The sequence below is a fragment of the Penicillium pulvis genome (genome assembly GCF_028828015.1).
Source record: "Penicillium pulvis strain IBT 33274 chromosome Unknown contig_7_segment1_segment0, whole genome shotgun sequence".
NCBI lineage: Eukaryota > Fungi > Ascomycota > Eurotiomycetes > Eurotiales > Aspergillaceae > Penicillium > Penicillium pulvis.
In genome coordinates, this window is record NW_026643079.1 from 2,208,896 (window position 1) to 2,234,881 (window position 25,986).

The 25,986-nt window shown below is 49.8% G+C and overlaps 11 protein-coding genes across 11 annotated transcripts; 6 read left to right on the forward strand and 5 right to left on the reverse strand.

Moving 5' to 3' along the window:
• Positions 1-891: 891 nt before the first annotated feature.
• On the forward strand, positions 892-2,300 carry N7503_008792 (phosphoesterase superfamily protein; the record flags this gene model as incomplete). The annotated part of the gene is made up of 2 exons (XM_057068339.1): positions 892-1,452; positions 1,506-2,300. The coding sequence occupies 2 exons, from the start codon at positions 892-894 to the stop codon at positions 2,298-2,300; spliced, it is 1,356 nt and encodes a 451-aa protein (XP_056919194.1).
• A 189-nt stretch (positions 2,301-2,489) lies between these two features.
• On the reverse strand, positions 2,490-4,259 carry N7503_008793 (tannase; the record flags this gene model as incomplete). Its single annotated transcript, XM_057068340.1, has 1 exon — positions 2,490-4,259. The coding sequence occupies one exon, from the start codon at positions 4,257-4,259 to the stop codon at positions 2,490-2,492; it is 1,770 nt and encodes a 589-aa protein (XP_056919195.1).
• A 2,207-nt stretch (positions 4,260-6,466) lies between these two features.
• N7503_008794 (uncharacterized protein) lies at positions 6,467-6,927 on the forward strand (the record flags this gene model as incomplete). The annotated part of the gene is made up of 2 exons (XM_057068341.1): positions 6,467-6,532; positions 6,589-6,927. The coding sequence occupies 2 exons, from the start codon at positions 6,467-6,469 to the stop codon at positions 6,925-6,927; spliced, it is 405 nt and encodes a 134-aa protein (XP_056919196.1).
• Positions 6,928-7,727: 800 nt separating this feature from the next.
• On the forward strand, positions 7,728-8,756 carry N7503_008795 (heme-dependent oxidative N-demethylase family protein; the record flags this gene model as incomplete). Its single annotated transcript, XM_057068342.1, has 3 exons — positions 7,728-7,731; positions 7,781-8,478; positions 8,526-8,756. 3 exons carry the CDS (start codon positions 7,728-7,730, stop codon positions 8,754-8,756), a joined length of 933 nt encoding a protein of 310 aa, XP_056919197.1.
• A 112-nt stretch (positions 8,757-8,868) lies between these two features.
• On the reverse strand, positions 8,869-10,061 carry N7503_008796 (homoserine dehydrogenase; the record flags this gene model as incomplete). Its single annotated transcript, XM_057068343.1, has 2 exons — positions 8,869-9,947; positions 10,031-10,061. 2 exons carry the CDS (start codon positions 10,059-10,061, stop codon positions 8,869-8,871), a joined length of 1,110 nt encoding a protein of 369 aa, XP_056919198.1.
• A 630-nt stretch (positions 10,062-10,691) lies between these two features.
• Positions 10,692-11,777, forward strand: N7503_008797 (CCDC174 family protein; the record flags this gene model as incomplete). The annotated part of the gene is made up of 1 exon (XM_057068344.1): positions 10,692-11,777. The coding sequence occupies one exon, from the start codon at positions 10,692-10,694 to the stop codon at positions 11,775-11,777; it is 1,086 nt and encodes a 361-aa protein (XP_056919199.1).
• A 323-nt stretch (positions 11,778-12,100) lies between these two features.
• On the reverse strand, positions 12,101-14,186 carry N7503_008798 (uncharacterized protein; the record flags this gene model as incomplete). The annotated part of the gene is made up of 8 exons (XM_057068345.1): positions 12,101-12,153; positions 12,207-12,388; positions 12,441-12,545; positions 12,596-12,707; positions 12,766-12,998; positions 13,049-13,126; positions 13,179-13,715; positions 13,774-14,186. 8 exons carry the CDS (start codon positions 14,184-14,186, stop codon positions 12,101-12,103), a joined length of 1,713 nt encoding a protein of 570 aa, XP_056919200.1.
• A 1,452-nt stretch (positions 14,187-15,638) lies between these two features.
• Positions 15,639-17,128, reverse strand: nhp6 (high-mobility group nucleosome-binding protein). Its single transcript, XM_057068346.1, has 5 exons — positions 17,069-17,128; positions 16,451-16,529; positions 16,303-16,398; positions 16,123-16,247; positions 15,639-16,069 (listed from the first exon to the last, which is right to left on the reverse strand). The coding sequence occupies exons 2-5, from the start codon at positions 16,512-16,514 to the stop codon at positions 16,031-16,033; spliced, it is 324 nt and encodes a 107-aa protein (XP_056919201.1). The 5' UTR covers positions 16,515-16,529; positions 17,069-17,128; the 3' UTR covers positions 15,639-16,030.
• A 2,038-nt stretch (positions 17,129-19,166) lies between these two features.
• On the reverse strand, positions 19,167-20,004 carry N7503_008800 (centromere protein H; the record flags this gene model as incomplete). Its single annotated transcript, XM_057068347.1, has 3 exons — positions 19,167-19,582; positions 19,656-19,760; positions 19,830-20,004. 3 exons carry the CDS (start codon positions 20,002-20,004, stop codon positions 19,167-19,169), a joined length of 696 nt encoding a protein of 231 aa, XP_056919202.1.
• A 160-nt stretch (positions 20,005-20,164) lies between these two features.
• On the forward strand, positions 20,165-24,507 carry atg11 (autophagy protein ATG11; the record flags this gene model as incomplete). Its single annotated transcript, XM_057068348.1, has 4 exons — positions 20,165-20,232; positions 20,333-20,444; positions 20,512-24,234; positions 24,337-24,507. The coding sequence occupies 4 exons, from the start codon at positions 20,165-20,167 to the stop codon at positions 24,505-24,507; spliced, it is 4,074 nt and encodes a 1,357-aa protein (XP_056919203.1).
• Positions 24,508-25,107: 600 nt separating this feature from the next.
• On the forward strand, positions 25,108-25,980 carry N7503_008802 (J domain-containing protein; the record flags this gene model as incomplete). The annotated part of the gene is made up of 1 exon (XM_057068349.1): positions 25,108-25,980. One exon carries the CDS (start codon positions 25,108-25,110, stop codon positions 25,978-25,980), a length of 873 nt encoding a protein of 290 aa, XP_056919204.1.
• Between the last annotated feature and the right edge of the window lie 6 nt (positions 25,981-25,986).

Genomic DNA, 25,986 nt, shown 5'->3' on the forward strand with positions numbered 1-25,986 from the left:
GTGTACGAGATCACGATTACTATCTTTTTGAACATTTTCCATCAAGCAAGACTTGAATTCATGCTTGTTATATAGAACATAATTTCCTTTGACACGAATACCGTCAAACCAGACAAGACATTGCTCACCTTTCCCACATTATTCAGCCTAAATCTGAATAGAAGACCTCGGTATCTGACCACGGCATATCCGTCGTCGAAGCCGAAGCCATACTCGCAGATGAAAAAGGCAATGATCTCTACTCTAACCACCGAGTATCGATCCAACACGAGGTTGCGGGGTATAAACACCAATAACAAGCATTTAAATAAGGTGTCCTGAATGATGCGACGTTAATTCGCTGCCGAAAGCCATCGCGCTATCGGAACTCTCTCCGCGCTGCACGTACCTGATGCAACCCAGATACCCAATCACGATGCATATCAAACCCACGAGCATTTGTTTAATCAATCAGACTTAAGGCTTAACCAATTGCCAATTAACCGGTTGAGATTAGTGTGACGGTTGGGGCCGCCAGTACCTTTCTTGGCAGTTTATGCAGTCGATCTATACCCCAACGACACTTGTATTCAGTACGCTGTACGGCACCCGATATACCCGGTCATCTCGCATTAAACTAGCCCAACTTAATTGCAATCTGATTATGCCCGTGTGCCCTGATATTGATCTAATTGGCATATAATCCCGGTGCGAAGTGCGGTGATCTAGAACAACCCCTCATGCTTCGCTTACAGTCTAGAGTATACTCCATCCCCACGTGTGTACGAAGTACACCAATTTCCCCAATGCAACCATGCAACCTGTCAGATCCAAATCGCAATATAAAAGCACAATATCCGCTGATCAAAATGCATTCCTCAGGAAGCACAGCTCAATTGACTCCCCTCCACCATGCATCCCAGCGCTCTAGTCGGCCTCTTGGCCTTCGCCGCGGCGACCCAAGCCGTCCCCACAAACCCTAAGCAGGCACACTCTTCTTCTTCAATCTCCAACCTCAAGTCTAAGATTAAGAATGTCGTCGTCCTCTGCATGGAGAACCGGTCCCTCGACAACCTCCTCGGTGGTCAAACCCACAAGGGCCTCGAGAACCCCATCAACAACGGCCCATACTGCAACCCCTACAATGTGACTGACCCCTCGCAGGGACACCACTGCACTGAGGCACGGGACTACAACTCCGTCACTGATGATCCCAGCCACGCTGTGACTGGTAACACTATGGAGTTCTACAGCAACTGGTCGCCTGATAACAAGCTCATTGCTGAGGGCAAGTTGTTGCCCAACAACAACGGTTTCATCCATGAGCAGATTAACAACTATGGTGAAGATGCGAACAAGACTGTTCTTGCTAAGCAGGTTATGAACTATTATACCGAGGCTGAGGTGCCGGTCCTTACTTCTTTGGTTGAGAACTTCTTGACTTTCAACCACTGGCACTCTGACGTTGCGGGTGTAAGTGTTCTCTGCCTATTCTTATACTTTTTCTTTAACTGACTGATATGAAGCCTACCGATCCTAACCGTTTTGCTCTTGTTGCTGGTACATCTGCCGGTCACGGTTCAAACGACGACTCTTTTGGCACTTACGCTTTCACCCAGCGCTCCATCTTCCAGCAGCTCGGCGAGACCAACCACACCTGGTTGAACTACTGGGACACAGCCGGCGGCACTGGTCCCGAGGCACAGTGGTTCGAATGGACAAAGGAGACAAGCAACGAAGACAAGGTCGTCCCCATGACACAATTCTACACCGACGCTGAATCCGGTGTTCTGCCTGAATTCTCCTACCTGAACCCTTCGTGCTGTGGTGTCGGCACAACATCCATGCACGACAGCGGTCTGATCTCAGACGGCGAGGCATTTATCAAGCGGGTCTATGATTCGCTCCGCAGCGGACCTCAGTGGAACGAGACCCTGTTCGTCTTGACCTTCGATGAGACGGGTGGATTCCACGATCACGTTCCTCCTCCACTTGCGCCCCGTCCGGATAATCTCACCTACACTGAGACTGCTCCTAACGGAGAGAGCTATACTTATGAGTTCAACCGTCTCGGTGGACGTATTCCTACTTTCTTGATCTCGCCTTGGATCTCCAAGGGCGTTGTTGAGCAGAAGGGAACTAATAACCGGGGCAAGACTGTTTCGTACTCTGCTTCCTCGGTTTTGAGGACTCTGGGCTACCTTTGGGACTTCGCTCCTTTCAACCCCCGTGTTGATGGAGCTGCTTCGTTCGATCATTTGATTCAGAGCACCCCGCGCAAGGATGTGCCTACTGCCCTTCCTAGTGCCATCACGTTTTGACAGGCTAGTAATGATATCCAGACTGGGGGAGGTAGAAAATTACCGAGTGGGCCGGGGGTATTGATGATCACTGTTTTGATTCTTTATGAATTTGTCTAAGATTACGTTTTTATGTGGTAGATCGATGTAGAAGGAAATGGACAAACAGATAGAATTCTCTTACAAGCTTGATTCATCACGCGATTATACCTAGTAAAGAGGCACATCATAGGCATCAAAGTCATACGTCCAAGTGTCGTACGACTTCTTGTCGAACACACAGTCCAAAGTAGTACCATTGTTCTTCCAAAGAGGACGCAAAGGCCAAGCACACAGATCTTGCTGCTCGCCCTCATGAGCACCGGACATGATAGTTGCATTCAGACGATCCGGTTTGTCCCCATTCTCAACCCACTCAATCAAAGTCTCAAGTGTAGTACGAGGGAAAGGACCATTGGGCTGGTCATCACTAGGAGCGCAGTGTGCAGCACCTGGGATCAGGTACAGACGGTTCCAATCATTCAATGCCTTGGTTCCCTCCTCAAATGAAAGATTGCCGTACATGACCTTGCGCACCATCTCGTGGTAGTGCACGGAGGAACCAGTCGGGATACTAGGGTCTGACTCGCCGTGGAAGTGAATGATTTTTCCACCCGCTTCCTGGAACGGAGTCAGATCGGGCCAGGTTGTCTGCAGGACATCTTCGTAGCGCTTCCAGCCCTCAACCATCCACTCGGTCATGGTATCGTAGGTGACGTTGTCCAGGGAGTCGATGTTGTCTGCGTCGCGGAGCTCGAGGAATCGGGCAACCCATTCACCACCCAGTGAGGTGATGTCTAGCTCCCACTTGCCAGTCTCGGAGTTGTACTCGGTGTCGGCATCACCAAAAGTAGCAGTGGGCTGGTACCAGATGTAGGCACGCTTGCCATCGAGGGTGTGGAGACCGTCGAGGATCTTAGCAGCCACGGCGACACCTTCGGCCGTCACGGTTCCGTTCTGAGCGGGGGTGGTGCTGGTCTCCGAGGTACGCTTATCGAGGCCACGCTTCAGGACGGTCGTGGTAGAAGAGGCGGCGCAGTGGTAGTGGTGGCCAATAGTGGAGTTGATATTGAAATGCAGCTTGCAGAGATCTGTGCGGCCGACAACACCGTCCACTTTGCCGTCAAGAGCATCGCAAGCCTTGATGGTGAGGTTGTTGATCATCTCCAACTCACATGGAGGAGGGTAGTAGCCCATGGTGTGCTCAACCAGGTTACCGTACAGGTGGTTCACCTGTTGTTGACCCATACGAATAGCAGGAGCACCGATGACAGCTCCATCCCATTCATCAGGGAACCGCTGGACCTGGCTCCAGCCTTCACGACCGCCCTCAGAGCAGCCCTGGTAGTAGGCGTATAGCTTCTCCGAGCCCATGTCGTAGAAATTCTTGCTGAACGCTTTGCCGATTATGCTCATTTCGTAATGAGCCTGGTAGCCCTGCATGTAGAGAGCCTGCCGGTTGATAGTTCCATTGGCCAGCAGGAAGACGGCGTCGAGCTCGGTGCTGAAGCCACCATATCCACCATCAGTCTGGCCAGATACGGCGCCATATATGACACCACCAGGAAGGTCACCCTCATCACCGTTGATCGCATAACCGAAACCACCAGTGGAGAGCCAGCGGTTTTGAAACTTCTCAGGTGCTGGGAGCCAGAACTCTAGCAGTACCTCATCATCTGCGATGCCGTTGTGAGAGTAGGCCATGGTGACATTACAATAGTCATATCCATATACATCGGGCCAGTCGTCTTCATCGGTGGTCGACGCATTGTAGACTGCATTGGCAGTAATGGAGGCAGGGTGCAAAGTCAAACCTTGGAACTTGTCCGAGGCAGGTAGTGCCTTCTTAGCGTATGCAGTGGTACAAACATCCTTCAAGCTCGCCGCCTGGACGACTGCAAGTCCGATCCCACCGGCCACAAGACTCCTTTGAAACTTCATGTCGTTAGACGAGAGACAGTATAGAGATGAACGTGATTCGAAGCTTGAGCCAAACCCGGTTGCCGTTTATATACCCTTTATCTTGAAAAGCGACATTTGAACGTATTGTTCGGTCAATTCTCGGATAATCCCAACGGTTGTGTCGTGCCGAAAACGGATCCACAAGGATGACGAAGGCGGCGCTCGCATTGGCACATAGATACAGAATTGTGGGGTATTACCCGGATCAAAAGCAGACTATTCGACTTCATCGTCAGTCGGACGCGTGTAATACCTGCTTCAACCAGGCCTGGAAAAAGATATAACAGGGATTCAAGGGGAGCTTTGGGTGTGACGAAGGGAGTTGCGCGTTTCTCGGGAACGTCCCGCTGTGGAAAGCCAATCTTTACAACCGCTGAAGCATTTGATACGTCCGCCTAAACAAATTTTTCTCTAGGCTCCGATAATTGTGGGTTATTTCGATGATCAAGCTTATTCCAAGCTTCTTAGCCTCATCTTGGTTTGGCGATCGGCGTCATGCTGGTTGGAAATGGCCGATTCGGCTAGATAATATACGCGATAGTGATGCCTGTTGCTATTTTCAATCACAGGCAACTCAATTGAAACATGGCATTTGATAGAGCCATTGGTCTGTAAAGTGGTAGATATGTATCCACTCGTCTTTATCATTCGGAATCTGCCAGCCTCTAGTAGCTTGTACATATGAATGCATCCAGCATGAAATTATGCACGAATCTATACATGCAGGTTTCCGGAGTATAAGACACGGGGCCAATCAGAGTCGATTTCACTTACTCTCTTTGTACATATCTCGCTATAGTGATTGCATGCTTCAAATTCAAAGTAAACCACAAGAAAGAAAAGAAAAGAAAGAAAAAAGGAAGGACCGCCGACGGAAGGGTTTGAGCCTCCGCTCTGTCAAAGTCCCTGCCTTCTGTTCGGCCCGAGAGCTACCGACCTTAAGACCCATTGTCTGTAACTATATTGACAATAATATGACAAGGATGAGCATGGGCATTCGGTAGTTCCAGGAATCGAACATGGGCGGTTGTTTGGGGTTGACTGTGTTAACCACTACACCACGTCGGCCGGTCATTGACTGATGATATAGTCACGTGGTGATAAGGCGACGCGCTAGTACTTATATAGCAATAGTTTCGGCTATGGCCGCCCGTCCAACACACTTCTCCACCAAACTTGCCCACTAGTGTCCCATTCTATACACCTTGGATGATTAAGCTTCCAAAATTCGGCTCTGACCATTGTTATCTCAGATAATTGGTAGCTTCACAATACTCAGGGGCTTCCATAGATATTTCTCAGGATTTGCCACTTAATTTTCCTGGCTAGGCTGAATTGACGAAATGACCACTGTGCAGCAACATTCATGTCGACCCCATGCCTGTGGTACGACAGCCCGTAGACCTTGATACGAACGCATCTCATGGGTGAACAGCGTAAGGTCTATACCTATCGCTCGTTACCGTGACAAATATCGCACCATGATATTCACTCCAGTCGGATTACCCGACACCCAAAGTAAATATATATCTAAAATCTCAAAATGCGGTATCAGCTTCGTATGATTGCAATCGACGCCGCCGGTCATCTGAGTAGTCATTAAAGCACTTAAGCAGAGATAATAGAGTAACCAACTATCTGCCCAGGCAGGTACATCATAGTCCAAAGCAATTGTGCCGAAGAACTCAAGTTCATGCTCAGGTGATGATAAATTACCCAATCGGGATGAGATCGGGCCTCGGTCTCCGCTTTACCGCGCCTCCACTCGTTCCTGAACATCTCCAACTGCAGCTTGTATTTGCTTTTTCTCTTTCCGCTTCCCCGGATTTGAAGCGGTGGAAATAAATCTATCGCCAGGCACCGCATTTCTCCGCATACAACTCACTTCTCTTTCCTTCTCTAGGGACCGTGCGGGGAGGGAGGTTCCTCGGACTTGATACATCGCTTTCGCAACCGACCCTTGCGCGCCACCGTCGCCCAGGTATCTGCAACGCCGAATATCCCTAATCTCGGATATGGGAGGAGCTGAGAAATAACCACCGACCGGAAACAGCGCCCACAAGGAATCCAGCTTGTGGCCACCAAATTAAGCGGCTACACCCGGAGAGGCGACCACATATCGCACCTATCTCCAAGCTGACTGCGATCACTACTTGAGCTCGAGAATACACCTGACCACAAAAGCTATGGCGTGGTATTCTATTCTCCCACCACAGCTCACCCAGGTCGAGAGCTGGGCAGTCCGGATCTTCGTATGCGCTCATTCTTCCTACACTCTACTTGCTCCTTGCTAACATTGAATCTACAGCTGCTTCTCGGCCTCATCACAATCGTCCCCTGGTTCGCACTCATTATTTTCGATGCCGGCCTATGGATTTACCGAATAATCTTGTGGGAACTACCGTGGGTAGGTGGACGTGCACGTGGCCAACAGCGACCTCGAGCACCGAGTCTGAACGAACGGCCCGACGGACAACGACGGGCGTTTGGACTGCGTGGCGTGGAGAGTGATTCTGGTCCGGATCAAGAACCGGAGGGTGATGCACTGGCGGATGGGAACATGGGCAAAGAGAACATGGCACCCACCACTGGTGCGTCGCATTCTAGCGTGGACGGAGAGGCCAAACACAGAGCTGGTCGAGCCTGACCAGTTCTCTCTTTTGCAGCAGTCTGGATGTCACTGTTAGCGGTGTTTGTGGGGATATGGCGCTTATGGTGTTAGCCTAAACGGCTTTTAAATGGGATGCATTGCATGCAATCTGGGTCGAGCGTTTAAATATTATTCTGTGAATATACCTTATTATTGTGTTTATAGTTCCGAGCTGATAAGTTGTGAAACAAATCGGATTCCGAGGGAGTTCCTCATAGCACTTTGATCAACTGGTGTTAGTGTTGGAAGAGGTCCTGCTGTTCCTAGTGGGGGCAGCATAGTTCGGGTTCAATGATGATGGGAGTGTACGTCTTGCTTGACTAAGTCCGAGACGTAAGGAAAAGAGTTATCGGAGAATATGGTGAGTATACGATAAAGTGGAGAACATAGCAGGATATAATTTCCTTTTTTAGATTCGACCCCTCTGCGGAGTCGATCCATGGTTTGACCACTTTGAACCTCACACTCATGTCTATTCTCTATTCGAGACTTGGACTTCTGAATCCTTGGTCATGAGACGTGGTGTACAGGCTACCCCAGACGGGATGGTAGAATTCATATACGGGCAGATGAAAGTGATCACTTCATCTGAGCCCTTATCTCTACGATCCCTGATCGGGGTCCTTGTTGTAGGATTATGCCTCTGTTTATATCGCTGGTTTCCACGACCTGTCGCCCCAGCAGTATCCAGAGATAACAAAAGCCCGGCGATCACACCTTTGAATAATTTCGACTGGAAAAGTACAGAGCCACTCCAATTCCGTCCATTTCAAGGAAAGGAAAAGTATAACTTGACTATGGGTAGGAGCTATATCTCTACATCAAACGAAACTAGCTAATGAACTCCCAGCAATTGAGAATCTAGACCCATCGGATCTTATAACGATAGACAAAACATACAAAGACCGACTCGCCCTCCGGAAACAGCTTCTTGAACAACACCATGACATCGTAGTCGCGGTCAACAACACCCAAACAGCAGATACACGAGTTCACTCCGCAGTACGCGAACTATACACTTTCGTCCTGGGAAAATACCTCCCATCCCGGTACCCAGTAACATTCAAACTCCACCCCAGTACGGACAACAGCTCAGATATCTTCGAAAATACAGTAACAGGCGCATCATGGCCGACAACTCTACACGCAGAAACACCCACAATCCGCGCCCTGGAAATCCTAGCACAAACGGTTGATGAAGAATTCCTCATTCTACTTCCAGATGTCTCGTCTCCCGATCAGCCCAAGTATGTACTTCAGGCATATGCGACATGTTTCCCATCGGGCTTCAACACGCGCGAGAAGCTCGGGTTGCGACTAGCTGATATCCATACACCTGTGCCTGGGTATGCAGATAAGCTGGAGCGCAGTATGGATCGATTCTTTGCGAAGGTTGAGGTTGGGAGGTTTGTTAAGAGGGTGAACTGGAGTGTTACGACGGAGACGGAATTGTTTGCGGCTTTTGGGTCTGTGCATGGGTCGCATGTTCCTGAGGATAAGCCAGACGGAGAACAGGCTCTCCGGCTTGAGGAACTGAATATTGATCAGGTTTGTAGCCATCTTCCTTTGCGGAGCGTTGTGCTGATTCAATATAGACGGTTTTGCGCTGTGAGCGCCAGACTTTGCATCGATTGCCGGAGTCTAAGGCGGTTGTTTTTGGTTTTCATACGTATACCTACCCCATACGGCAGATTAAGGATGAGGGGCTTGGAGAGGACTTGGCCGTTGCTATTGATGGTTTGAAGAAGGGTAATGTACCGGCGATGCATGCCTACAAGAGAGGGGATTACTGGGGAGAGGCCGTGAAAAGGTTTCTACGGTCTTGAGAAAGTGTTCAGAGGAAGTCTTTAGCATAATCGCTTGCAGCGATATCTTTTCATTCATCAGATTCTTAAAGCTTTTGCATATCTATTTTATCATTATTTCACTGTACCTGACTTACTGCAGGCGCTGAACGACCTTAATCAGATCAGCGGACACACCCATGGCAGTGACATCACCACCAGCACCGGCACCCTGCACGATGAGAGGGTTGGCGCCGTACCGCTTGGTGTAGAAGCTAATGATGTTGTCACTACCCTTGAGGCCAGCAATGGCGCTGTCCTTATCGAAGTACTGCAGACCAACATTGACAGCCTTGGTAGCAACGTCAATGCTACCAACGTAACGTACGACCTTACCCTGCTTCTCAGCAGTGTTCTTGACCTCAGCCATCTGGGCATCGAACTCGGGCAGGCGAGTCATGAATTGAGTAATGCCATCGGAAGAGGAAGGCAGCTCGGCCAGCTCGGCGGGGATGAGCGACTCAATGGGGAAGGAGTCAGGACGAGACACCTCCAGACCAGCCAGACGGGCCAGGATAGTAAGCTTGCGAGCAACATCCATACCGTTTAGGTCATCACGGGGATCGGGCTCGGTGTAGCCAAGCTCCTTAGCCTGGGCAACGACAGCGCTCCATTGGGCATCCGAGGATCCGGAGGCAGGGGCGAAGTTGTTGAAGAGGAAGGAAAGGGTACCGGAGAAGACACCCTCGATGCGGGTGACTTCGTCGCCGGTCGCGACGAGGTCCTTCAGGGTGGACAGGACGGGGAGACCGGCGCCGACAGTGCTCTCGTGGTAGACGAGGGCCTTGCCCTCGGCGGCGGAGGCGAAGATGTCCTTCCACAAGGAAAGGTCATCAGAGAAACCTTTCTTGTTCGGGGTGACGACGGAGATGCCCTTCTTCAAGAATGTGGGGTAGGAGCGGGCGAGGTTGATGTCGGAGGTGTTGTCAACCAGGATAGCGCGACCGGGGGCAGCGGCGAGGTATGCGGCAATCTCCTCGGCGGGCAGAGCGCCTTTCTTCACGAGCGAGGGTGCGGCGGAGGCAGTTGCCCAGTCGGCCGCGGGGATGGCGGGGGAGTACGCCGGTGTCGGAGCGAGGAGGGTCTGCGAGGAGCGGGCGAGGAGAACGAGCTGGGGGGCATTGGGGATACGAGCGAGCTGGGACAGGAATGCAGTACCAACGCCGCCGACGCCTGGAGATGTTAGTATTTTTTTGGTGGGGTTATGGCCTAGAGGTATGAAGCCTGGAGCTTGAAAAGATGGAGGGGTAGCGTACCGACAACACCAAGGTAGATAGGGCTGGACATGATGAGTCAATGAATCAATTCTTGGTGATTGAACTGAAACTGAGTATATTTCAAAGAAATCGAATGTACAAGGGGGGATATCAATTGAAACCAAGTACAATGAGATGATTGAGTAGATTGCGAGCTTGACTCACTTTAACCTTGCGGACTCGGCCCGGGGTTATGTAATCCTAGTCTATTGCAGTGGGCCCCGGGGGCGTGTTTAGATTGATTCACCTACACATTCCGACATTAGAGCTATTCTCTATACATTGAAAGCTCGGAAGCGTCCTGATCTAACGGTCAGCCGTTCATAGACTGTATGTCAATCAAGTTTGTAGCTTAGGAGTACCCTCTCATTGTAAGTGACATCTTAATACATATCTTCATGGAGTGTCCTCCATGAGAATGATGAGGCACACGGTGAGACTGCTTAGCATAGATCTGCCCTGGCTTTGCTCTTCTTTCATTAGATATTTGCATAGTATCAGTAATTAATAATGATCATTACCATGAAATGAATCTAGGAACTGTCTCGATCTCTAAATTTCCTAGTTAGGTTAGTCCGGTTTATATTAATATCTTATCTTATCGTCTTCCATATCACTCCAGTTCACCATCGACACACTGCTCAACCACAACGCCACAACCATGGCCTCCGACCAATCTTCTCTATACGGAAAACGCCGTACAAAACCAACCAAAGGCCCAGACATCTCCAACTCATCCAACCTCGCCTTTACCTCGCAGCTCTCCTCCCTCATATCCCAAGACTCCAGCACAGGCCGCGGCCGAGCACGCCCATCCAAGACCCCCAAAACCGACCTCTTCGCCAAATCTAACAAAGGAGCCGAGAAGCGCGCAGCCTCCGACCTCAAAGATGAAGGCCACACCCAAGTCCACAAAAGCAGCAAGGATATCGGCCACGTCGATGACGCCACCCTCAGCCGATCCAAGCGCAAAATGGACGCAAAAGTACGCCTATATAACGACCTGAAGAAGGGATCGCACCTAGCAGCCGACAGTAGTGATGAGGATGAAGAACCCAGCCACAAAAAAGCCCGAGGCGAAGATTACTACTCGCGGCTACGGCGCAAAGAAAAAGAAGGACTGGTGGATTTCGATCGCAAGTGGGTGGACGAGGAACGCAAGCGCGATGGATCCCAGGATACCAGTGACGATGATGAGGACGATGACAATGCGTCTCAGGTATCATACGAAGATGAGTTCGGGCGTTCGCGCCGCGGTACGAGGAAAGAGGCTGCTATTGCGGCGCGCGCGAAGGAGGAGGATCAGGGTCGCGTGACACGGGAACGGTGGCAGCCTGCTAGACCAGAGAATCTTATTTACGGCGAGACGATCCAGGCCGAAGCGTTCAACCCTGAGGAGAATGTTGCGACGCAGATGGCTAAGCTTGCTGCGCGACGGGATCGGTCTGCTACGCCGCCGGAGGAGGTGCATTACAATGCTGATGCGGAGGTTCGAAATCGGGGTACTGGGTTTTATTCATTCTCGGGGAACCAGGAGGAGCGGAAGAGGCAGATGGAGGATTTGTTAATGGCGCGACAAGAGACGGAGCAGCAGCGACAGGCTAGGATCGATAGGAGGACTGAGTGGGAAGAGAAGACTAATCACCGGCGGAGGGAGCTTGCTGAGTTGCGAAGTAAGAGGATGACAGAGAGGCTTTTGAAGGGTCTTTCTAACGAAGGGCTTTTGGTAAACCAGCCGAAGACTTGAGAGCTATAATGTACTTTTACACGATACCCAATACTTTCTTTTTCATGCCAGATGCAATAAATGGCATTTGATTGTCAGGACTAATATTTCATGATGACCTTAGACCAATTAGAATGCAAGGAAGTCAGCGCAAGCAAATGGATCAAGAACGCTACCAAGGCACAAAGAACAAAGCACGACTCGGCTTCAATAACTTCATAGCCACTCCAACTGACCCTAACTTTTGATCTTGATCATGACAATCATAACAGCATAACTCGTCAGTCGTAAGAGTCTAGAGCATATCTAATGCACTATGGCCCATATCACAAGTATAGCAGTGTCTACCGAATAGTCATCGCTATATCTTTCATCGTCTCCAAGAAGGCGTCGGCATCTAGATAAGCTTTAGTTAGCACGCTGAAATCCAATTTTTCACGGTATACGCACCACTCCGACTACCAAACTTCAAGATGTGTTCCCCACGGTTTGTTGTAGGCGGATTATAGTCTTCTGCCGACATAAGGATGGTAAGCTTCAGGTCACGCACAGCCACAGTCCGCGAATCCAAGGACTTCAACCAGCCCCGTCGCTTGAGCTGATGAGTAACGAACGCAGTCCAGACAGGGGTACTATTGACATCAGTAAGAGTCGGTCAGTATTTGATGTCGGACCCGAACTTACCGGTCCATAATCCCCTTGTGAACAGATGCCTGTAGTCGAACAGCTCCTGAGATACTGTCTTGATACACACGTAGAGCATGGGGATAGTCATCATCAACGATTTGGCTTGATACAATTAGCAATGTGAGTTGTTTCAGGAATGTGTTTTGACTAACCCGCCAAAAAGCTCCTCTTCATGCTCAAGTTCGTAGTCCCGGATGTCGTCAACCGGTCGACCAGCATCTTGAGAGCGAAGAGCCAGGAACGCACAGAAGAATACAACCATACCTAATCCAATGTTAGAGCTTGTCTATATCGGGCTTTGCAATTGCCAGAGAATACTAACTTTCGATAGTGGCGAACTTCAGACGAGCCCACAGGATCAACTCCTTGCCCGCGTTTCTTCTCCGGCACAGCTGAAGACAGGACCCTGCTCGGACAATTTCCAGCATGTTCAGAGGCAGACAGAAGTATTCACTAGATCGAGTACGGTGGGGTACTTTGCACACAATTCGAGCGCGGTGGTCTCTCTCCCGTAGATAGAAGTAGACAGTCATCTCCGACTCGTCATTGAAGGCCCTAGAGATGGTTATTAGAGGTAGTCCAATTTTCTCAAATGAAAAACTCACAACTGAAGTATTCGCTCAAACCCTTTTTCTTTGAGGATTTGCTTGATTCCGGGGTGGTTATCGTCGAAACATCCAGCTCTGTAATGGTGTTAGGATGAGATCTCTGCCCAGAGAAGAGGGGTGATCTTACTCTTCTGGTCCGGTCGGAATCGCGGTCTCTGTGTCATAACTGCTAAAGATCTCTCTTATCCAATGATACTGTATGGCGTCATTCTGAGTGGAGTGGCTAGTGTTCGTAGTGGCAGATACTGATCCAGCTAATGGCGAATAAGGAGCCTCAGGGACAGAAGGAGGGATGCTGTCAGAAAAGGTGCCCGTACCAGACGAAGGCGACAGGGGAGACTGAGGAGATAGATGTGCTTGATTTGCCGGTCGAGGCCGCTCAAAGGACCGACGTCGGCGATGGTCACGGTCACTGACCGGGCTGATCGGGCTCAGAGGTTCGCCTCTGGATGGAGGGCGAGGAATATTGACTCTGGAAGGAGGGCGAGGGATATCGTTTCTAGATGGCGGGCGAGAGATGGGACGATGGGTTGGAGGATCAGAAGGAACCTGACCAAGCCCTAATGATCCGAGACCTTGAGGAAGCAATCGGTGTTCCTGCAAGGCAAGGAGATCTCTCAAGCCGTTGCGAGTGCTCACAAGGAGCGACGAATCAAAATTCCGACTAATGATATGGCGGTCAGCTATCAGTGTAAAAATCATCACAGTAGGGCTATACGTACTTCTTCACCATCTCACCCAGCTCTCTAAGGAAAACCCTATATCTTGCCAGGCGAGTGGAAAGCGCATACTGCGACTCATCCCAAAAAAACCGAGACATAGAAACCCAAACGCGCTTATAGTTATCTGGGCTAGTTCTGCCATTGTCGAGACGGTGCATATAATCAAAAATGTCTTCAATGGTATATTTCAAGCTACTCCGCACCAATTCCACATCAGGCTGGACACGGGGCCAATGGCGTCGGTACTGGACATTTTGCGAAAGTGCATCTAGGCTCGTCAAGGAGGAGCTTATCGCATATAGATCGGATATAAGGCCGGTCACCTCGGCCGCATGTTCTGGAAGAGGGCCGCGAAAGGTATGGAAGCCGGCTGCCGCATCTTCGGCGTCTTCAGCAGACGTGCGCAGGGCCATGGGGCGAATCAGGCCATACGGGGGATTTTCGAGAAGTCGAAGAGGGAAAAGGAAGAGCGCGGGAAATCAGAAGTAACCCAATCTCACGTGGGCATGCGGCTCTTACTTTTTTTTTCTTCCCTTGCGTCTTGCTTCCTGACGTGGTCGCGCGGGAATGGCGGGGCGCTTAGTGGGGGGAGGGGAAGGAGAGGGGAAGAACCTAGGAGAATTCAGCAGGATTCCGGACTTTTAATCAGCACAATTCGTACGTTAGAGAGTAGAGTATTTAGATTATACCTATATAATCTCCAATTTTATTATATTCCACGGATCAAGGGCGAGTTTCCATGGTTCCCGAGTTTATTTCAGCACTTTGCTGGGTAAGCATTTTATGCGACCCACATATAGTTCTTCTGCCCTACAGGGTTTCTTTCTAGTACAAAAGTAGCGGTGACGAAGTCTGACTAAAATATGCATACGAGGCATAATAGACCGGACTTCATCATGCATTCAAGCGAGATCTGAACTCGGTCTTATACCCCTATGATTCCCCCTATGAATGTTCGCACTCTCGGGGCAGGAAATACGAAGGCACTGAGGCACCTACTCACCAGTACGTTGTATTCTAGGGGCTAGACGAACTCGGTATATTTGGGTTGTATAATACATTTAAAGTCGGATATATAGACTAGAAGGAAGTAGAGCATAGGAGCCCAAAGGCTTCAGGCACGAGACGTGAGCGGGCTAGCAGCTTGAAGCTGGACCGAGAATGAAAAAGAGATAAGAGATACAATCAACAGAGCGAGCGAAGGCATGCATATGTAGATCATCGTGTCTTTGTGGCTGCAGTGTGGAACGCCCAAGCCTGATTTTGGAAACTTGATTTGTGTACATAATACTTTGTTTGAGAATAGAAGTACCGGTGGCCAGAAGACAGTTAGAACATTCCCAGAGCATTGTTACCTGGATAGTCAAGCAAGGTAAGGCATTAAATAGCCAAGTTTGTCTCCGGTCATCCAGTTAAATGCAAGGACCACTATGTATCACGGGCACTGGTATGCATCGGAATCAAGGTACAGTACATCGTTCTATCCCTCGGCAAGAGATGAGATTGACAAAAGGACAAAGGGAAAGAACAAGATCAGCGACTCCAATCAACATACAAAGGACTCGAAGTACAGGGTACTTTGGCGAGGGCGTTCAGACAATAGGCATGAATTCGGGTTGGCCGTCAGTGTGAAGCATTTTCTCGGGAATATTCGGGGCAAGGCTACTAGCAGTGGAAACTTCGAGTCCAATGGAAACAAGCTTAATTGTCCCTGCAGCTAGACCCGATAAACCCCACCATGTTTACTTTCCTAAGCGTTTGGATTAACATTAACATTCCAATGCCCGGAGGTCCGGGAGCTTGGACCATGTAGACTCAAGGCACGCGACTGTTTCATGCCAAAGCATATATGAGAACAAAAAGTAGGGAAATAGAATAGGATTGATTAGACTAGTGTACAGCAGACTAGGCTTGCGCCGAGAGATCCAGCAAGCACCGTCCTGGCCACCCTTCAAATCAGTCAGGCAAGCCAAAGTTGACTTCATTTCTTTTTTTTTACCCTGCGCTCAGAGAAAAAAGAAAAGTAAAATAAAAAGCAAGACTACTGAGAAGATGGAACGTCAAGATGAAAACCATTTCCCGCGAGTAAACACTAGTTGGGCCAATCAGGCCATCATAAAGCAAGCAAAAACCACCGAGGAACCCATCCGTTAAGCCCGTAAGTGATAAAGCAACAAGGAAAAAGGAAACCGGGGAGAATCACTAAGAGAGCACGAGAACGCCAGCATCTGCGCAGATGAAAATTGCGAAGAGACGTTTAAGAGGATTCCTCATCATCATCGGCACCAGCCAGCTCCTATTAGTTCAGATTAGAAGGTGCATCTTTAATTCGGGGGTGGATACACTTACAGCCTGGTACTTGGCCTTCTCATCCTCATAACGCTTCTTGTCGGCAGCAGCCTTGTCATCATACGGCTTGCGCTCGCTGTCGGAGAGAGCCTTCCACTTCTCACCGAGAGCCTTACCGACCTGGCCTAGAGAGGGTGTTAGTGGACAAATAACGAATTGATATCCTGGAACGTTTCTTACCGAAGGAGATGCCGGGGTTCTCCTCACGGACGGTTTCACGGTTGTCGTTAGCGAAGAACATGTACGCGGACAGACCACGCTTGGGGGCGTTGGGGTCTAAGAATGAATCAGCATTTTGTCGAGTCGACTTTTGTCTAAGTTGACTTACCCTTCTTCGCGCGCTTGCGCTGCTCCTTGGGGGCGGCCTTGCGGGTGGTCTTCTCCTTAGGCATCTTGTTTGTGGTGACCTTTGGTATGTTTGTTAGTTTGGGTGACGCGGAGTGGCAGTAGATATTTGACGAAAACACGCGAGATGACGGTTAGGATGGTAGTGAAGGTAGAGACAAAAAGCTTGCAATGACAAGGGGAAGAGAGTAATTCAGCGCAGAGAAACAGTGCGAGAGAAACTGGCGACCGGGTGGTGTTGCTACACCACGGACGCGTTTCGCTGCTCTTGAGCACCAGAATGCGCTGATTTGCACCCAATCGCGCCGCAATAACGCGTCAAATCCAGGACGGAACTTACGCGAACGTAAATTGTTTAGTTTAATAAACAGTTCCGACGCTGAATCTGAGTTATCAAGGTAGGCGCAAGTTAGGTGGGAGCGCAAAAAGTAGACTGCGCGACCGCGATTGCGACCGCGACGATGAGGAAAAAAAAAAGAAAATTGAGCTTGACAAAAGATGTGAAGGACAAGAAGAAAGCAGAAAAAAAAAGAGAGGTGGTTGTGGTGGAGGGAATTGGGTGATGGTGGTAGTGTTGATATATAGATGGGGATATGCGTACCTGGGGTTTGTATGGTCAGAGTGTATGGGTGAGTTGGTAGTGTAGGAAGAAGGGAAAGAGAGAGGGGGGGAGTGCAGTAGTAGTAGGGAAAGACCAAGAGAGGGGGGATTCCCTTGCTGTTTGCTTACACACGGGAATGTAACGGCCTGCGTCACAGTATTTTATTATAGTGTGTACCCAGCAGACTGCCTCGGTATCGTAATTAACCGCACACTCTACTCTTACCTATAGAGCATTTCAGTTTTATTTGTATTTTTATTGATTTTTGATTCTTTCATATTTACCAAGAAAACCCCCATTGATCTACTTTGCATATGTCTACAGCACTTCTTATCTACTGTTGGGAGAGAGAGCGTACCAGACAGTAACATACTCAAGCCCTCTCACAGTGGAGCACCAGCCAAAAACCGCGCAGGTGGTCGTACCGAGTACCGCTGTAACCCATAGTAAAGTGACTTCCCACGCAAGTACCCAGTACCACTCCAAAACGCGGCTTACAACTGGTTTTTGGAGTGCCATAGTTACTACGCCGTCTTCCTATGTATCATGGAGCCCGGTAATAATCAACAATTAGATCATTCAACTAAACAATATTTCTAGTTTCTTGAAGGTGGAGAAATCACTACGACAAGAGAAGGATGATAGAAATTACAATTGGGAACAAAAGACCGGCAAACTTTAGTATGTCCACACTCTACCTCAAAAGACCATTTCCCCCAGAGTCCTTTTTGATGCAATTAGCGTTTGTAATAAGAAGGGATGCGCGACACTCATGGACAAAAGAGCACTCGCACAAAGCCCCCCTTGGACATCTAGGCAATAAGTCCGAGATGAACACCGCGGATACGTGAGCATGAAGTACCGTACCCAAGTCACGAGTGACCATCCTCGCCAAAGTACCCCGTTACCCCAGTATACTGAACTAAATTAAGTACTGATTATGCCAGGGAGTCATACCTAGTATATATCCAGTAATAACAGAGTAAAAAAACAAAAAGCACCGGCCACCGTGTAATGGCGTGCAGCCCATATCCGTGACCGAATTAGCGCGAGGTAAGGGCCTGGAATCGTAAGTCGGAGCGTTGCTCAATCATATCACTCTGTGGGCGTAACCGCCGATTGGAAACACAGCCATACGTAAAGAGCTTGGGTGTTATCACCCAATTTTCTGGCTGTTTTCCAATGTGGCCAGAACTGCCGATATCCACGGGTGCCCGTCTTGCGGGAAACGGCCTTCCAATTTTTGTATGGGTCAGAATGGATAGGAGTAAAAAACCGGGGCGCCGATGGGTGATTTCATTCCTTGCAGAGTTCGGATCACACCATGATCACAAGCCGGAAATTATCAGGTATCGAGTGCGTTCCCTTGCAAGACGCGTCTTGAAAGTTCCGTCGGATATTATGGGACTAGATGGGATTCGTCGAGAACCTTGGAAGCCCAGGCAATACGGAGGATTCGGCGTAAACCAAGAACAGCATAGACCTTTAGCCTGGGTACTTAAGCATTTAGATCATAAGGCATAACAGGACTGGTTGATTTTACTTTTGATACGGTACATGGGCCTGTGTGTTGAATTCCCGCAGAAACCAAGTACCACTCCACTCGTAATATTACCTTTCCACTTCCACTTCTTCCGAAGAGCGTCATAGAGTTGCGCTCGCGTAATACGTATTGGATTCCGAGGTGCACACTAGCATTAAACGCTAATGTATTAAATTTATATAGTCGAAAATGCATTAGATGTATCAACTGCGATCGAGCGTAAAATTCTCCGTTGCTGGGTTGATTTTTGCTGTGCGTGCGCAAGCCCTAGAGCTCCCCAAACAACGCGCCCGTAAGACTCTTATCTATCCACTTCGTCATGGCGGGTGTGCGGTGATGTAGACGTGGGTCTTGCACGGCCACAATCCCTATCCTGCGTCGGCCATAATTTCACGGAAATTTTGAATTCCAGAGAAAGTTCAAGAATTTATCCAATTTACCGGTTTTTATAGATCGAGATGTGTCAATTCCTTTATTGAACCATGGGGTATAACCTATTCTAAGTAATAATCGCGAAGACCCAAAAACAACCGGAACGCGTTCGTAAAATAGACATTAATCATCGCTCTCATCCAGAACAAGATCTTGTAGCTCATCATTTTCGGCCCAGTTAAGCCCGCTGCCGACTACCATAGCACTAGCGATGTTCTTCATCGTATCCCATTTCGCCTTGCTGGTTTTGAGCTCAGCTTCGAGCTCGTCTAGCTGCGATGCGAGCTTCGCATCCTGAAGCCTATCGCGCCAGGAAGAATCTTGTTTTGTGAGCTCAAGAAGCTGGCCCACTAACTCCTGATTCTCCCGGTTGATCTGTAAATTCTCGACCTTCAAGTTGGAGAGCTGTTTGAACACTGCATTGTGGACGGTGGCCAGGTTCTCATGTGCGAGGGCTAGCTCGTCGCGACGGTTGACCAGGCGAAGTAGCGCCCTGTGAGAGTTCATGAGACGCGGCGCATATGAACTAGGGGTACGAACTTACTTTTCAGGGGGGTATGGTCGCCTTCAGGTGAACGGCTTTCAAAATGGGATCAGTCATGAGGATAGTACGCGCTGCTTTCCTTCTGACGGTATAGGTAGCTCGCGCCTCCAGGAGCTTGCGTTCCGCGATCGCAAGCTCCTCTTCCACATTGTCACCGGAAAACGGCTCCAATTCTAGAAATAAGTTAGACTCAGAAAACTAAGAAAAACGAGGAGAAGAGCTGGAGGTCTTCGTGTACATACCTTGTTCCAATAACGCCTTTTCTAGTTGTTGTTCCTGGACCCGTTCGGCGAGCTGCAGGACGAGCTTTTCTTTTTCCGAGAGCGTTATCACATCGCGGGTGTCATCCGCGGCATAATCAAGGAGGGTCAGCTCCCCTGACCGAAGGTGTGGCCACTGGCCATGTTTCGGAGCCATAGAGCGATCGCGTGCGTAGAAATGGTATCTTGTGATATGGACTGGAGGCGGTGGGGGAGAAACGCACCTGTAAGAGCTTCAGCCCCTGCCAAACTTAACTAGATACACTCCCTCTTCCCTGAAATTTAGAGCTTTCGCGCTCGATGGTGAGGAGGGGGAAATGTCTTTGCATATCTATATCGCTCACTCCGGTGAGCATCTACTGGCTGATCCAGTAGCCTTTGCTTCGTATGTTTTGGTCTCTTCCCCGGGTTTTCGATGAGGGGAAATGCCCATTCCGATGTCCCTAGCTTTATGCACCCGCAAGCTGACACCATACCATTTATAGTCCTGATGCACTGAAATCATGGGTCGTACGACATACATCGATTCCGCCTCTCAGGCAGATCTTGATGACTGCCCGAGGAAAGAATGTGAAGACGCAGACACTCGCCACAGAGGTACCCAATCCCCGAATCTCCGCACGATATCATCGACGTGCTAATGTATGGTTGGTGGTGGAACTAGACCGAAATATTTGTATACGACCGACAATATGTGAGCGAATCTGGTGAAATCGAGCTCCCGATGCTTACTGCGCCCGAACCCTTTCAGCCTGGCAGCCCGCCGGCGTCCCTTACCGATCAGAACGACCTGCAGGCATGGCGGAATCTCTTCATGGCAAGGAAGACTTGGGCTCAGGGCCTATCTAGCCGATGCGCGACGATCGATAAGATGATTCAAGAGCATAATGAGCGAACCGATGTCATCGACCGCGCCGTGGGTGTCGCACTCGAGAACCTTAAGTCTCATGTCGGTAATCTGGAACACCGGTTCCAAGAGGCTCACGCTTGGGCCACAAATTTGCTAGAGGAACAGCAGGCTGCTTTGGACGGCTGGCAAGGTGCTCTGGCACAACTAGAGAATATCCCAGCCCGGAAGGACTTTCCGCTTCTTGGACGCCCATCCACACCCAGGAAAGACAACAATCGGCCGACGGGGAATTTGAAAGATTTCGTTGATGGAAATGAAGTCCTACAAGCCGGGGCCGATGCGGCTATTGCATTGCCGCGCTTTGCTGGACAAGTGCAAGATATTGAGAAGACTGTTGGTGAAATTGCCTCGGATACCCAACGCATGGTTGATGACACTCTTTCTTCCCCTGCTGAAGAGGATGAGGGCCTACTCGCTGAAGTCGAAACCATTGCAAAGAAAATCGGCTCAGATTACGAGCATGTCCTTGGGGTTCCGAATAATCAGAAGATGTTGGCAAATATCTCCAGACTAGCACTAAATCATACTCAAAACCTCCTTCCCTCTCTATTAGCGGCTGGTGCAGACCTGCAGCAAGCTCTCGCGCATTCTGTGCGGCGACGTGGGGCTGCAGAGAAATCGGCCCTTCAAAAGATGCGGACTATCTCATTCCTTCAGTCACGCCTGGCAGACACCCACGCCCAATTGATCAATCTTGACGTGAACACCAATGCTTTCGAAATCATCCACTCAGTCTTTCAGATGCCGATGGTCTATGGCTCGATTCTGATTGAGTCCGCGCGACGTCATGAGTGGAGCGGCAAGATTAAGGCAGATTCCTTGAACCTGGCAGAAGAGATGGCTGTTTTAAGAGACGAAGAACAACGAAGGCGAAAGAAATGGATCAAAAGCATGGGCGATCATATATCCTTCGGTGATTCCACAACCCTTGGGATTGAAGTGAACCTCCAAGGGCAGGATGAACAATGGCCCGAAGTAGCTCGGAAAGAGATTGAGGCTTACATAGAAGATCTGCGGGCGATGCACTCTCTTCCCAAGTTCGCAGATGACTTATCTCAGCAGTTGAAAGACCTAGATATACCCACACGCCAGCAGAGACGGCGAGCTAAGGCATTCAAGAACGGCAGTGTGTTTGATCTGAGCCGAAGTTCTATGTTGCTACGTGGGGATGATATGGTTCGAAGCCTACAGGATGAAAAGATGAAATTGGAAGAGCGACTCAAGGGCTCGGACAGCCGGGTTCGTAAGCTAGAGGATCTCCTCCATCGCCAAAGCCACATCAGTCGACCATCCAGTGGGAATTTTGTGCCGGATTTCCCAAGTTCGCCTGCATCTCCGCATCTCGACACCCTCTCCAGGCGGTCTTCTGTTTCATCAAGGCGGGTGTCTATGACTCAAACCCCGGAGGACAGAGCGCTTGTCCAGCGTATAGTCTCACTCGAAGCTGAGCTAATAAATGAAAGGGAGGCCGTGCAGAGGCTTCAAAAAGAGGCTCATACTGAGCGGCAGACTAATTCTGACAAGTATCAAGAAGCCCAGTCGACCAAGAAAGACCTCATTGGAAATCTTGAGGCGCGACAGCGCGAGTTCGAGGATGAGCGAAGATACTTGGAAGCGGAAGTGAAGAAGTGTCGGCATCGAAATGAGGAAATGGAAGAGGAGCTAGACAAGCTCATGGATAGTCGGGATCATGAAAGACAAGAGGCCGAGGAGCGAATTCATCAGCTCGAGGCTGAGTTGCAACGTGCCCATGCGAGCTCGGCCGAGGCGACTCAAAAGGCTAAGGATCTCGATGAACGTATTCGAGTTCTACAAGAGAAAGAGCAAGAGCTCCAAAACAGGGTCAATGATCTCACGCGCCAGAATGACGCATGGGGCCAGAAAGACCAAGATAACTATAACACCCTACAATCAGCTTTCATGAACCTTGCTCCGGGAGGCTCCGTACCACTCGAACTCACTGGAATCATTCAAGCCATCGAAGTACTCTCCGAGGGCTTGTCCATCCACGCTAAAACCGCCGAAGACAATGCGTCAAAGGCGATGGCTGAGATCAAATTGCTCGAGGACAAAACACAGGCGCTTCAAGAGCAATTGGAAGAACAAGTCAAAGTCTTTGATGGTCGCGAGGCTGAATTGACCAAGTTGACAGAAGAACTTTCTCAAGTGAGAACTGAAATGGACAGCACAAAGCATGAGCTAGAGGAGGAACGCATGAAATTGAGTTCTTTGCATTCTCAGGTATCTGCTGGAGAGGTCGGCTCAGATGCGCTTCGCGAGAGAATTGCGGAGGAGGAACGGAAACATGCAGAGCTGTCACAGAAGCTTGTCGATGCAGAATCCAAGGCTCAGGATTTACAGGAAAGAAAATTCGAATGGGAAAAGAGGGTCGAGGTGGCCTCAGAAGCAGAACGACATGCTCTCACCCGCTATGAAGGCCGCGGTGCTAAGTGTTACGAGACATCTCGACAACTTTACTCGCAGGTCGATAAGTTGGAGCGGATGCTTGAGCAATTAGGGTTCGCAATCATCCAGCAAGATGGCCGCCTTGTGGTCCAGCGAGCATCAAAACTTACTGCGTCGGCGTCTGGACTCGGCGAGAGTCTCGCCCAGTCTGGAATTGTTTCTGCCAAGCCCGATAGTGCACTGCTTGAGTGGATGCGAGCTGAGAGCCCAGAGGAAGAAGACGCGAAATTCTCAGCCTTTATGGAAAGCCTTACTAGATTCGACGTTTCAATCTTCGGCGATGTCGTCGTGAAGCGTGTGAAAGACATTGAGTTACTCGCACGTAAGTGGCAAAAGGAAGCCCGCGGTTATCGTGAGAAGTACCATCGCGTCCAAAGTGAAGCTCACGACAAGATTGCCTACCGGTCTTTCAAGGAAGGCGACCTGGCCCTATTCCTTCCAACTCGAAACCAGGCCATTCGATCTTGGGCTGCCTTTAATGTGGGTGCGCCGCATTACTTCCTTCGTGAACAAGATTCTCACAAGCTCAACACCCGTGACTGGCTGCTTGCCCGGATTTCCAAGATTGAGGAACGCGTTGTAGATCTATCAAAATCCCTGAATGGCGTTGCTCCGGATCGGCACTCGCTTGGAGGGGCCAGCGAGGCCGCCTCGATCGATGATGAGAATCCCTTCGAGCTATCTGACGGTCTGCGTTGGTATCTTCTCGATGCCGCAGAAGAGAAGCCCGGCGCACCTGCTACGCCGGGACTCGCCAAGACTACTGTCGCATCTACACCCATAGATGCGAAAGGCAGTATTCGCCTCAAACGTCCAACGGAAGAAAGCACTGTCGCGCAGACCCTGTCTAAAAGTCTAGATAGCCGTCGCAACAGTTCTAATTCCAAACGGGGTACTCCGACACCTTCACAGAGAGCCAACGACTCAACTGTCGACCTGGTTCGCCCTGAAGCTGACGCCGATCCTTCTGCTGCTGGCTCGCAGCGCGAAGCTGCCCCAATCTTTGAAGAGGTTCGCCGCGACCTACTCTTCGGCCCGTGAAAAGTAGGAAAGACATAGCTTCTATCTTTTCTCGGGTTGTGCATTGATCCATATGCTAACCTCGCTTACTAGCAGGCTACGAATCACGCTCAATCTTCGACACCACAGCTTGGCGGTGACGCTGGGGACGTGGCAGCATCATCTCTCTCTCGATCTACATCTGGCCGACGACAAGGAGGAAAGGGTCGGCCGTGGGAAAAGTTGTGGTCCCTTGAGTACCGTCGTGAAGATGGTCTGCAATAGAGGAGTTATTTATTTTTGATCTATGGAGTACTACGGGGCTTTATCTTCTTTTTGGATGCTTCTTGTTTATGTTTGGTTTTATGTGCTTTTGCTTTTCAAGACGGACGTCATGCGACAGGTCTTTACATTTGCCCTGAAGGGGTTTTACTTCGACGAGATACCCACCCGTACAGATAAATCAATTTGAATCGTGAATCGTGACGACTTTGAGTATCTCAGAAGAGACTTTTGCCAGGGGATATTTAACTAAACTGAGTAGACCTCTGTCTGGGCTGGCTCAAGCCCTGAATTGATGCTTTATGACGCGTCATAATGCCTAGATAAAGATCACCTTGGCCACCGCTATATTACCAGCGGGTATACAGTTTCAATGTTAAAATACAGATAATCAAAGAGGAAGCAAGGAAATCCAAATTAAAGCATGTCACAAGTTCCGTTCATCTGATATTTCGAGTATATGGTGGGCTCGTGATCAGTGTTTGGTTGGTTTGATCAAGATCCCCGGATCCAGTTGATCCGACAAGGCGAGATCTCCCCTCACAGCTCCACTACATTCACGAGAGTATCGGGAATTACCCATACTCTCTCAAACATGACGCCATGCTCAAGAAGCCAAATCCTCTCTGGGGTAGCGTCCAGCTACTAAATTCGCAACAAACTGGCTTGTCTTCCATTCATCTCAATCTCCCCCCACTCCGGGGCTATGCCACCGCATCAGACGCTCCGGGACACCAGGATGCCTGGCCAAAAAGCCGCTCATTCACCCCATATGATGTCTTCGATATCCCTCGAAACGCTGCATACACCAAAACCCGCTATTACGACCTTGTAAAACTCTATCACCCCGACCGCCACAGTGCAGGCATCACCCCCGAAGTCCGACTCCGACGCTATAAAATTGTGGTCGCAGCCCACGAGATCCTTTCCGACCCCATCAAACGTGCAGCGTACGATAAGTTCGGTACAGGCTGGACCTATGCATCCCGACCAGATCCTACCGCCGGCCCCTACGGTCCCGACGTGAACATATATGGAAACGCAACGTGGGAGGACTGGGAGCGCTGGAATAATCGACACAACGGGAAGCAGCAGCATATCGTGGATCATCGGACTTTTACGCGGCTCATTATTCTACTTACGCTGTTTGGCGGTGCGGTGCAGGCGTCTTGGATCGGTCAGATGAATACGGGGTATGAGGAGCGCCTGAGGGAGGTTAGTGAGGACTCGATGCGGTTTTTGAGTGGCCGGAGGCAGAGTGCTATTAATCAGATGCCGTCCAATGATGCTCGTGTGCAGAGTTTCTTGATTCGGAGGGATCCGACTGGGTCTGGACTTAAGGATGATGAGCATCCTGTTTATCAGAGGGAGCTTCATCCTAAGCAGGGCGTTAAAAAGCTTGCGGGTGAGCGTCAGAGTGTATCGGAGTCGCAGACTGATTCTGTTCATGCATCTGACGTAAAAGAGGTCGAGTAACCTTGG

What these genes read in the sequence shown, in the direction of transcription:
- nhp6 (XM_057068346.1), bottom strand. Translation starts at nt 16,514, where the DNA reads ATGCCTAAGGAGAAGACCACCCGCAAGGCCGCCCCCAAGGAGCAGCGC. An exon ending in GCGCAAGCGCGCGAAGAAGG is followed by an intron (nt 16,399 to 16,450) that starts GTAAGTCAACTT and finishes ATTCATTCTTAG; the next exon opens with ACCCCAACGCCCCCAAGCGT. An exon ending in AGAAGGCCAAGTACCAGGCT is followed by an intron (nt 16,070 to 16,122) that starts GTAAGTGTATCC and finishes CTGAACTAATAG; the next exon opens with GAGCTGGCTGGTGCCGATGA.